The 12,129-nt window shown below is 36.9% G+C and overlaps 1 protein-coding gene across 3 annotated transcripts; it reads right to left on the bottom strand.

Annotated features, from left to right (window-relative positions):
- Nucleotides 1–978: 978 nt before the first annotated feature.
- On the bottom strand, nucleotides 979–7,846 carry LOC100601950 (serpin B3). 3 transcript variants are annotated; one of them, XM_030810076.1, is made up of 8 exons: nucleotides 7,707–7,846; nucleotides 6,930–7,120; nucleotides 6,676–6,732; nucleotides 5,276–5,404; nucleotides 4,389–4,506; nucleotides 3,077–3,219; nucleotides 2,627–2,782; nucleotides 979–1,843 (listed from the first exon to the last, which is right to left on the bottom strand). In XM_030810076.1, the coding sequence occupies exons 2-8, from the start codon at nucleotides 7,092–7,094 to the stop codon at nucleotides 1,439–1,441; spliced, it is 1,173 nt and encodes a 390-aa protein (XP_030665936.1). In that variant the 5' UTR covers nucleotides 7,095–7,120; nucleotides 7,707–7,846; the 3' UTR covers nucleotides 979–1,438. The 3 variants fall into 3 exon arrangements, with proteins under 3 accessions (XP_030665936.1, XP_030665937.1, XP_030665938.1); XM_030810077.1 differs by having other exon boundaries at nucleotides 1,125–1,843; nucleotides 2,627–2,719; XM_030810078.1 differs by lacking the exon at nucleotides 2,627–2,782 and having other exon boundaries at nucleotides 1,125–1,843.
- Nucleotides 7,847–12,129: the final 4,283 nt, after the last annotated feature.

The following is a 12,129-nucleotide window of genomic DNA, read 5'->3' as shown; positions in this document are numbered from 1 at the left end:
CATAGTTATGTGGTGAAACATTTGTTTCCTCACCTTAATGTTGGACTGCTGAATCTTGCTGAAGAAAACTTCAACCTTGTTCAAATTCTCTAAAACTTACGTTTTATGAAACCAGGTGGGATTCAGTACTGACTGGGAAGAATCTATGGGAGTAAATATGGAACCCTAAGAAAAGCTACTTTCTGGAAAATAAAAATGATCAATTCCTGATCTTTATACATATTGATCTACTTCAAGGTCAATTCTAGATTCTTCTTTCTTCTAACTGTATCCTTTCTCCCTAGGATCTTATCTTTGCTTTTAGCTACAGTTACTATACTTATCCCAGTAACTCTAAAGTATTTATATTGAATATCATAAATTTAGAGCTTCAGATCATATTATGTTTCTGAGATTTAGACCAATATCTTCAAGTGCCCGCCAGGCAAATCCATCTGAATCTTAAAAGTACCTCAAATTCAACAAATACAAATTTAAACCCATGGTCTTTTTTTCTCTCAAAAACAACATTTTCTCCCATCCTTCCAGTCAGCTAGGTCAGAAACTTAGATGTCTTTCTGTAACTATTACTTCCTAAATAATTCCTGCAGGCTGTTTCTTTGTCTCCATTTCCACTCCCAATACGCTAATGATTTCCTAATTTATATATGGTAACCATACTGTTCTTTTCTCTCATCCATTGATATCAGAGTAGCCAGAGATGTATTTTCAAGTTATGGATATGATAGTTTTATGCCCCTCTGACAAACAACCATCAAAGCCTGTAATGAGTTTCTTATCCGTTTAGCATAAAATAGGAAGTTCCTATGTGGTTTACATGGCTCCTCCTGTTCTGGGATATGCCTTCTACTCCAGGCTCATCATGGACTACTCTGTTTTTAATTTTCCTTTGTATATAATTAATGTATCTCTAAATTATCTTTCCTATGTGTAACTGGACACTTCCCCTTTCCAGAGAGAAAAAAGGTAAAGCAAAAATGATTTTATGTCATTATTTTATTGATGATGTGTTTTACAGAATCACAAAATTTAGAAACATAAGAAGGATTTAGGTATCACCTAAATTCAAAGAAATGTGTGTTTCTAGGTTGCTAAATTCGAAGAGAAAGTATGATTTGGTTTGGTTCATTTAAAACAGGTCACAAACAGAATTATATTTCAAATTTAGAAGATACAGTATTAAATGATTCGTCTTATCTTGGACATTTTTCCTCAAGGAGAATTTTTCTGGAAGAAAAAGTACATTTCTATGTGGGCTTATTAAGAGAAAGAGAGAAAGGCATGCTATTTTAATCATTAAATTCTTGATGATGACTATCATCATCAAGATAAGATAGAAAAGAAATATGAGCCAAGAGAATCTGTTGTTGCCAGCAATCAGTTTACCAGAACACCTCTAGGTGAACATTTTCTAAATGGAGTGACAGACTAATTGCATCTAAGGGGATGAGAATCTGCCAAAGAAGAGGATGCTGTTGGTCTTATTTTGCCTGATGAAGAATAGGAAAGGGTGATTGCAATGGAACTCCTCATTAGTTGAAGGAGGTGATGTTACGCCTCCTACTACAGCTGTGGCAGTTGTAGCTTCCACTCCCTCCTCAGTAACCTCCACAAAGGCCTTGTGTAGGACTTTAGATACCACGAGACCGCGGCTCCCAGTCATGCCTGAGAGGTCTGCATCCCTATTGAAGATATCCACCATTCCCATGGTTCTCAACGTGTCCTTGAGGTCATAGCTCTCTTCCACTTTGAACCGAGGTAAGTGTAAATCCACACGTGCCTCTCTCATATTCTGCGAACTTGTCCATTCCATCAATTTCTCAGCAGTGAGTTTCTCTTCAAGCTATACAAATGGAAAAAAGAAACTGATATGACTAACTATCGATCTCTAATACACCTTAACAATGAATTGACTATGTGGAGAATCCTCATTTTGGCAATAAATGTGAAATACAGAAGGTTCACTTTATTAGATATTATTATTCTAAAAGGTAAAATATGAGTCCTGAATATATCAATACATTGGGTTATATGTGTATATGTATATACATGTATGTAAAAACAGAATCATGTTTTTATGTATATGTAATGTGTACATATGTATGTATACAACTGTATAATACACATGTGAAAACATGATTACATTATTTCATACACAGTGAACTATATATATCTCTATTTCTTGTGCCAACAGCCTACTACATGTGTCAATTTTTAATAGGCTCATCTTATTTTTCTGTATACATTATTTAGTACACATTGCAATTATTAAATTGTAATTCCCTAATTTCCTAAATTTCTATTCCCTTTTTTACTTGGTGTATTTGTAAACTTTCCTCACATTGCTATATATTTCTCCCAGTCAAGTTTAAATTGCTGCATAATAATATCATCAAATTGATATCCAATGCATGTAACTCTAATAAATTAATCATTAACTAAGCCTTCAGTTTGTGTCAGGCCCTATGCTTAAATATTTGTAATATGAAGGTGAGACATCATTCCTCATTTTGAATTTTTCATTATTTTGAGGCAACTCGGTCACAAGCTTTTACCTTGTTTAAACTTGGTATCTTTGGAAAAATATCAGGCACTAGAAGGAAGAGTTGTAGATGGAAGTTCTTACCTTCTGCAGACCATTGATTTCATTTGGCAGCAGCACAATCATGCTTAGATCTTTGCCTTTGTATGGTATTTCCAGGACCTTGGCCTGTACATCCTCCAGCGAGGCAAAATTAAAGGAATTGTATTGCCCCATCATCTGTACGGATTTGTATGTATTCTGCAATAAATCAATGTATCCAACAAATAACGTATGAAACACAATACGAAAAAGATAATAGTATTGAGACAGCAACACATCCTTCTTCTTCTAAGAAATAACTCAGGAATTCCATGAGTTAGAAACAATAGTTTCTTCAGGTATTCCTAACTAAATAAAGTTATAAGACTAAAACAACAAAATAACAGACATGAAAAATTGTAATTTTTTACTTGTCATGGTACATTCCATCAGAAATGTTTAACATTCCATGTATTAACATATTACACTATATAAATAAAATATAGACAATACCTTGTCTGGCCAAAATTTTTCCTCTTTAGTATTTTCTTTTTTAAATTCATTCTTCCACTGCCCTTTGAAATAGATTGCGTTCACAAGAACCAATGTGGTAATGTTGTCAATAATCCCATCAGGAATTAGGTTTTTAATTTTTTCTGCAAGGGAAAGAATAAAAGAGTCTTTTACACAAGGTACAAATGGCTTGTCTGGAAGATGCTTTGCAAATGTTCGTGACTGATCATTAATTATTCACCCAAATCCCTACTTGAGACTCACTGACTTTGATCATTGAATTAATAGGCTCATCTTATTTTTCTGTATACATTATTTAGTACACATTGCAATTATTAAATTGTAACTCCCTAATTTCCTAAATTTCTATTCCCTGACCAATGGTTCACCAGATGCAGCTTTCTTCAAGGCTCCAGTCAGATAAAGTTACCCTTGGTGGAGACATCACTTCTTGTGATAGAGAAGTTCAGGTTCTCTGTGTTTGAATGACTCCAATCATCTGATTTGGAATACTGATAAACTGATTTAATCTACTCTTTCAACATGTGTCTTTCCTTTCTCCCTCCCTCCTCTTCCTACTTTTTTTTTTCAACTACGGGGTCCTGATTCAGAAGAAGTAGGCCCTGATTGCTCTTTAGGACAAGTGACTTGAGCTCTGTAATATGAAATGCATGTCCTGTGCTGTCAGACACTACTTCCGGGGGTATCTTCCTATTCACTCTCATGTTGAGTTGCTGTAAGTTTGGCCTGTAATGAGAGGTGGGAGGTAGGATAGATGTCTATAGAATGGAGACTTTGTCAAGCTCTTTGCCCTTGATGGGGAAGAGAGCTGTGATAATCCCTGCAGAACGTGTGGCTACAGATGTGGTCCAGGCAGCTCCAGCTCAGAGGCAAAAGGGTGATTTACCGGAGAGCTGCTTGTTTCCCAATTAGTAAAGGAGACGAGAGACGCTTTCTAATGTTTTCCTTTAAATATTCATCATAAAAAATTGGCTCCGATTTAAAGTAAAGGATATGATCTCAAAATAGGCCTGAGCGGAGACAGGGCATCCACAAAGCTATTGTCATGCAGGGCCATAAGCAAATAATTCTCCAGATGTGTTTCCATCTAATTGGCTTCCTGTGATTTCCTTCTTGGCTCCCCTAGGCTCTCGTCATACTCATTTGGACAAATCCTTCATCTGGAGTGCCCTCTTCAGCCCTCCCTGCAAAGCCATCTCAATTCCTACCCCTGGTCCCCATGCAGTGTCAGGTACAGGGCTCACTCGCATAGGTTTCTCAAAGGTGTTTCTATAATGGGTGGCTCTCCTACCATTCGTTTGACTTTCCACCCAGGAGTTAATCTTCTTTCGGCTTTCTTCTGGAGCATGTGCAAAATCAACAGATTCCACACTGGTCTGGTAAAATTTCTTGATGGCGTCTAAATATTCCTTTGAGATATGAAGGAAGAAAGTAGGAAGTAAGAGTAATTTATGTAACTATATATTACCAAACTTACTTATTTGTAACAATAGTCAGCTGAATCCAGACCCTGAACAGATGCAGTATCTCCTGTCCATGCATATTTTTATATAGGTGCCATGTAGGCAATGCAAAAGGGGAGTGTGGGCTGGCCCAAGAAAGAGGTCACTGAAGGTCAATATCATCTGGCAAAAGGCAGAAGCAGAAGACGCTGTGGTTTGCAAACTGCAGAGCAGGCTTCCCTGAAGGAGATTCATTGCTTCTCAGACTTCTCTCCAGTAATTTCAACCATGATGTTTCTGACCTTTGTTTTTGTCTTTCATCCTGTGCGTTCAGTATTTCCTGGTACTTCCTCAACTATTCTCAGGAACTCACCCAAGCCTGCCCATTCCAATAATATCCCATTAGTCATACATTTCCCACCAAGATGTATGCTATGTGACTGAGTCAGTGCCAGTTTATCGATAGTATCTTATTACCTATTACTCTTACTCACTCTATTACCCAACCTCCTCTTTTATTACAAGATTACCCCTAAATCCACACTTCACTGATGTATCGTTGGGGTCTGGGACACTCCAGTGGGGAAGAGTTGTGGAAACGGAGCTAATGCACTCCGAGTAAATGCTCTCCATCTGGGTCGGCCAGGCTCATCTGCCTTATTTTCTTTCATTTGGCCACTCAGAGACACAGACATCAGGCTGCAGATGAAAGGTGGGTAGGCCAGGTGAAATTTACCTGTAAAAATTGATATGTCTTTTCTCCAAAGAGCTTGTTGGCGATCTTCAGCTCATATGCATCAGTGGATTTGTTTAATTCAGTCAGAAGCTTTTGAAATTGGTGATGAACATTTCCTGACCTATCAACCTTCAAACATCAAAAAAGGAGATCATTCAATTGCTGTATCAATGTAAATACAAAACCCATGCTAAGTCTGTTAGATCAGTCCCTAAAGGCTGGTAGTCTCAATGAGGACCTTTGTGCTTATTCCCTGATACTTGGTGTATTTCACCTCAAATACCCTTCAAAATCCACCTTATGTTTGACTTCTTCCAGAAAATTCTTCTTGCTCTAACGTACTGCAATCTTTTCTCTTCTGAACTGTAGATGCAGCACTGTCTACCACTGGATTTTTTCCTTGTTTGTTTAAAGGGTTAGGTTTAGCTTCCCAGTTAAACTCTCAGCTCCTGAAGGGCAAGGACCATATTTCACTTCTAACAGCCATCAAGGATATGAGTATGTTGAAGGTTGGATATTTTAAATAGATTATGCCAGGAAGCCCTGTTATACCTGTTGGTGGTATCATCTTGTAAGACACATTGACTGATCTATGGCTCTTTCCTCATGGTGGTCATTCTCTGCACGTAAGAACAGCGTGTGCCAGGTACATGGCTAAGGACTTTACTTGGGTAACTCTAAGTCTTTAGTTCAATTCAGGTGAAAACAAGAAAGCTCAGAGAATGGAAAGTAAACCTCTTTATAGAGACATAAATTAGAAGTGCCAAGTTTTGAACCTAAGCCTGTTTAAATCTAGAACCTTCTACTTTCCAGCAAAGCATTTTGCACTAGTAAGGCTCTAAACCAATATATTCCATAGCAATCATTTTCCAAAATATACTTGGACTTGTGCTTATTCCTCTTAATCTCATTAATGACTCAATTAAAATTAAATTTTTTGCAACATTATTGTGATTAGTATAATTATAGCTATTTTATAATAATAACAACATTTATTATGACTTTTTGTGGGCAAGGCAATGTTGTAAATGTTTGCATGTATTTGCATGTATTGAGTCAGATTTTTTATTACCCTTAGTTTTCTGGGATGAGGTTACTGGGAATCCGAGCAGTTGTGTCCTGCCGTGTTCATCATTTGTGAAGAGCAAAGCTGGAGTTTGAACCCAGCCTATCCTGATCCAGACCTATGCTCTGAGGTACAGTGCTGACTATCTTTCAGTAACGCAGAAAGGAGGAATAATAATTACGTGCCATGAAATGCCAACCCACTCTGTATGTCTCAATCTTTTTGTCCAAGATTTTCCCTAAAAATGGCCTCTTCTTAGTTTCTGTGAAGTTTCGGGTTTAAACTACGACCTGCTCAGGCATCTAAAGCTGAACCATAGTGCTCTGTGACTCACGTGATACGTTGCAGCCTTTTCTGTGGTGTTCTCTGTGACGTGATCAAAGTGAAGAACCTGGAAGAGACATGGAACAGGACAAAAAAACTTTACTTAAAAGATCTGTTGAAGTCAGTGGTCTCACAGTTATGGGAATTCCTGCTCAGCCCCCTGTGCTACCCATCAGGCCACCACATCTGTTACCATCTGCGTGCTAGCTGACGGAACCGCAGAGAAAATCTGCAACATGACAACGTAATGATGCTGATAGCTACCTTCTCAATTTGTTTTGCGGTGTTGTCTTTGGCCCCTAAGAGGACCATCCCTAATGCTGATGTGATGCTGATGGGGGAATAGAAGATGTTGTTCTCTGGTGATTTTCTGAACTGTTGGAACAGATCGAACATGAACTTGGTGTTGGCTTCACGGAGTGAATTCATGGTGAACTCGATGTGATCTGGAACTCCTGGAAAAGCATCAGATTCCTGTCAGAATGACTTTAGTAAATGGAATTGTAGTACAATTTTCTTAAAGAAATGACATATCTGTGTTGTGAGATTTTGACATTTAAAGTTTTTCTCCTTATTTTTAATCTTTCTACAATGTGCATATATTAAATATATTAATGTCCTAATTAGAAGGCTCACAAAGTTACTGTTTTTAAAGACTATTTTAAATAAGTGATAGACCCTCTTTCTTTCATTGCTGGCTACACTAGGGCTAGGTAGGAAGGCTTTACAATGAATGCTAACAGAAGACCTCTGTGGATCACATCCAACCAGCTCTTAAGATGCATCACTGACGTCTCCTTCAAGACTCTCTGGCTGCAAGGCACTTTCCCTCTGTGTTCCTAAAAGTGCCTTGGTTTACTTGGAACTAAGCAATTTAGATAAAGGACAAATCAGATGAAATAGGTATTTTAATTTTGCTCTGGCAGAATAAGTAAAATATAATCAGATAGAATGCAGGAGATGCATGATATAGAATACAGTATCATTATTATTCTCAAAAATAATTCATGTTGTTAAGCTGGAGAGGCTCGAAGCACTTACCTGTGTTCCTAGAGGAAGCAGAGGTGGGCAGAGAGGCTGTGTGTCTCTGTGCAATGAAGGGTGAGATCCTGAATTTATGCTTCTCCTCTTGCTGCCTCTCCCTCTGTGGTTAGTATTTGAAGTTACTCAACTTTAGATTTCACAAGCAGGCTAACACTCACCTTTATGAATATGAAAATTTATGACAAAGGACAAGATTACTGTTCTACCATTGTACCTCCTTTTTAATCTATAGGGAAAAAATAAGAATGCAAATCAGCAATCACTGGCTCATGTGAAATACATGTAGGTGCCTTTCTAATGAAAATGAGAATTAGTTTAGAATTCCAATTTCCTCTCATTTGTTTCAACTCCATCCCTTTGTATTCTACTCCAGCTGTAAAACAAAAACAAAAACAAACAAACAAACAAAAGCCCCACCTTTATTTTCTTGGATTTTGCATTGTCTTTTAGGCATACTTTGAATACTAAACAACTAAAAAGCTTACATTTCCTGTTTTTCAGTTCTGAAAGTTTTTGTCATCCTACGAATTTCATTAGTAATTTTTCTGTATAACAAGGAATATAGTGCTAATTCTAAGTCCAAAGAGATACTGAAGAAGTGTACCTCAGTATCTCATAGCATACTATGGAGAACAGGATTCTATTGCCTTCTCCTGAATGCTCAGCCTTGGCAGTGATCCTATCGGTCACCTCCCGTGCCCCTTGCAACCATCCCAGATGTTTTCTGTTGCATAGGGTCAGTGAGAAAGTTATCTATCTTGCTGAGTGATATGGTTTGGCTGTGTTCCCACCCAAATGTCAACTTGAATTGTATCTACCAGAATTTCCACATGTTGTTGGTGGGAGAGGTTGTTACCAGGTAGAGGTAATTGAATCATGGGGGCTGGTCTTTCTTGTGCTATTCTCATGATAGTTAATAAGTCTCAGGAGATCTGATGGGTTTATCATGGGTTTCTTCTTTTGCTTCTTCCTCATTTTCTCTTGCAGCCACCATGTAAGAATAACTTTTGCCTCCCACCGTGATTCTGAGGCCTCCCCAATCACGTGAAACTCTAAGTCCAATAAAACCTCTTTTTCTTGCCAGTCTTGGGTATGTCTTTATCAGCAGCATGAAAACAGACTAACACTCTGAGTTAACAGGTTGACACTGAGAAGAACAATTGAAACAGACAGGGGCCACTTTGAATGGCAGCTTTCTAATTTTTCATTTAAAAATGAAGCAGAAAAATAAGTTGCTTGACCTGTCAGGATCACAACATTTCTCGGTGGTCCTTCCATTTAGCACCTGGCTTCAGACTCATTCCAGTGTTTCCCCTGGAATATCTTGTAATCTGAAGAATGTCTGTGGTCAGGGAGAGGGTTGTTGTCCAAGGCCATTTAATCCAATATCTACCTGACAACCAGAGTGGGGGGCTGTTTGTTTTGTGGACCCCCATTTTATTAACATATAATTTATATACCATAAATTCAACTATACAATTCAATAATTTTATTATATTCACAAAGTTGGGCTATCACCATCATGATCTCATTCCACAACAATTTCACTACCTCCAAAGGAAACCTCATACTTCATTCTTCCCTTACTCGAGACCCTGGAAACCAGGAATCTACCTCCTGTTTCTATGGATTTACCTATTCTAAACATTTCTTGTAAATGGAATCATACAGTAAGTCCTTTTGTGACTGACTTCTTTCATCTAGTATTATTTTAGTCCTAACATATTTTTGGTAGCTGCTTTAGGATTTTCTATACATAAGATCATGTCATCTCCAAACAGAGATTGTTTAACTCTTCCTTTCTGATTTATTTTTATATAAAACTCCTGTCCTTGACCTTGTCCCAGGGGTGTCATCTCTAACATCATGTACATTAATTATAGTTTATGTTGAAAAATTGTTCCTGAAAACCACTGCATTAAGTTGAATATTTGGTCAATATTTGTTTTGATTTGTAATATTATTCCAGGGATGCTTAGCTTTGCTTCTTTAAAAGTTACTATTTTTTAAAAATTATGAAAATACTAGAAGCTTGCCATAGTAAACTAAAACTGCAGAAAAGTATGTAGGAAAATGTGAGAGGGGACTCCTCGCCTACAGGGCAGTGGTGGGAGCAATGACAATTTTCCATTCATACCTCAGCCTCTTCTAATCCTTGACTTTTGTCAAATTGCATTCCTCTGCAAACCAAAGCAAAAGAACATCTACAAGAGCTACTGAATACTCTACATGGTGTTTTTTCTTGTTTTTTGCCAATGAATTTAAATGTGATGAATTCCTTTCTACTCTTCTTGATACTTAATCCTAGTATAAGAAAAATACCCAATCAGGTAAAGCAGTATATGTTATGTGACTGATTATTTTAAATTTATCTGGGATGTTTTACTGAGTATATATTTTTAAGCTACGTTGAATAAAACCCATTACATTTTGTAATTTCTTTCAAGTGTGCTGTGTATTATTTAATAAATATATAAGAACCATTTTATCAAATAAGATAGTTTTTATTTATTTATTTTTACTATTTTTATCTTACTTTAAGTTCTGGGCTACATGTACAGAACGTGCAGGTTTGTTACACAGGTATACATGTGCCATGGTGGTTTGCTGCACCTATCAACCCATCATCTGGGTTTTAAGACCCGCATGCATTAAGTATTTGTCCTAATGCTCAAGTAAGATAGTTTTTACCATGAAATGTTTACGCATAGCACAGGCCATCTTCATTATATTTTATCTTATAAAACGATTAATGTTTTAATCTCCTATTATTAAGATCTAAGATTCTATCTAAGGTGCAGAGTCAATACATTTTAAAAAGTATTTTGCCTACCAAATTGTTGTCCTGAATGAAAGACCACAGAAAAATTTTTCTTCTCATTCACTTCATTAAGAGATGCAACTACAGTAAAAATTAGCTTTTATGTTTAATAATTATTTATCAAAATTTAAATATATGTATTTTCAATTGTATACTAACAACAAGTATAGTGATAACTGAATCCAGATGAAACTTTTTAAACATTTAAAACAATGACCACGGGCCATAAGAACATTTTGTATTTAAGTGCATGTACCTACTTTCATTTCAGAGAAATATGGCAGGGTTATCAATAAAATACTCTCAAACGTAAAAGTATATTAAATTAGAAGAAAATTCTTTGGAGGAAATGAGGTGGAAATACAACACTAGGGTAAAAGGAATGATGTAAAATATCTGAATGTTCAAGAGGTTTTTCATTTGTATTTCTTAGGTTTTTCATGTGCATTTATTAATGATGGTGGATCTCACAAGGTTAGATTTCACTGCATGCATGTAAAGAATGATGGAACTGTTTTATTTTAAAACAACAGCACTCACAATTTGCCTGAATTAAATCATCTGTAATTATTTAGATTATGGGCAACATTTTAGCTATCAGCTTGGAAATGTGCAAGGAATATATGCTTTTCATAAAATAGACCAAAGTTATAGTGTGTTCTTGGGCAAAGGTTTCAGAGATCACTGGTACCTTATTGGTGTGGTGCAGCACATTGCTGGCCACACCGCCTGTGACACTGTGTGGCAGTGACTGCAATAGCACTTCAACAGCACAAGACTTCCTGGGGACAAGAAAGGGCTCTGGCTTTTTCACTTTAAGGCAACAGCAAGGCTGAAGATTCCTCTCCTCATCCCTAAAGTTATTAAGGGGGAGAAGATTACGGGAGAGAGAATAACATCGTTCCTCAATAGCATGGGGAAGGAAGTAATTTCATTTGATTATGGAAAAGAATGTGGACTTATTTAATGATATAGTTTTTGCTTAAGTTCACCCTGGTCTTTCCGATCAGAGATTCTCTATGTGTGATCTGTGGATCCCTGAGAGTTTCTGAGACCACAAGATCACAACTAATTTTATAATAATACTAAAAAACTTTTGCCTTTTCCACTGTGTTGCGATTTGTGCTGATGGTGCAAAAGTGATGGATAGGACTACTGTAATTTAGCATGAGGTAGGGCATTTTGGCTCCAAACTGGGCTGGTAGTCATGGATTCCTCACTGCCACACATATGTGAAAATGTCATTTTTCACTTCTGAATGTTCTTGATGAAGCAATAAGTATTGAATACTCTTGAATACACATCTTCTAATATTTGGTGTGATAAAATTGGAAGTATCTATAAACATCTTTAAAAAAACTTGGAAATACTTATAAGTTAGCAGGAAATTGCCAAAAAATGTATAAGGAAATTTTCTACCAGTTTCCCCCAATAACAATATTTTGCACAATTATAATACAAATAGAAAAACCAGGAACTGACATTCGTGCAATCCAAAAGACTCTTCAGAGGAAGAGAAGACCTTCTCAGGGTTAAAGGATGAATAGGAGCTCAACAAGTGGTTAAGTCTGAGATGGCATGCATTACAGCAAAGGGAGG

The sequence above is a fragment of the Nomascus leucogenys genome, chromosome 4 (assembly GCF_006542625.1).
Source record: "Nomascus leucogenys isolate Asia chromosome 4, Asia_NLE_v1, whole genome shotgun sequence".
NCBI classification, from domain to species: Eukaryota; Metazoa; Chordata; class Mammalia; order Primates; family Hylobatidae; genus Nomascus; species Nomascus leucogenys.
Note: the sequence above shows the minus strand (reverse complement) of the source record. Positions and strands in the feature narration are given on the sequence as shown.

Coding starts and splice junctions, on each gene's coding strand:
- LOC100601950 (XM_030810076.1), bottom strand. CDS start 7,094: ATGAATTCACTCCGTGAAGCCAACACCAAGTTCATGTTCGATCTGTTC. Junction 5,405..6,675: donor AAAAGGCTGCAACGTATCAC/GTGAGTCACAGA, acceptor TGATGTTTGAAG/GTTGATAGGTCAGGAAATGT. Junction 1,844..2,626: donor AAATCAATGGTCTGCAGAAG/GTAAGAACTTCC, acceptor CCATTTGTATAG/CTTGAAGAGAAACTCACTGC.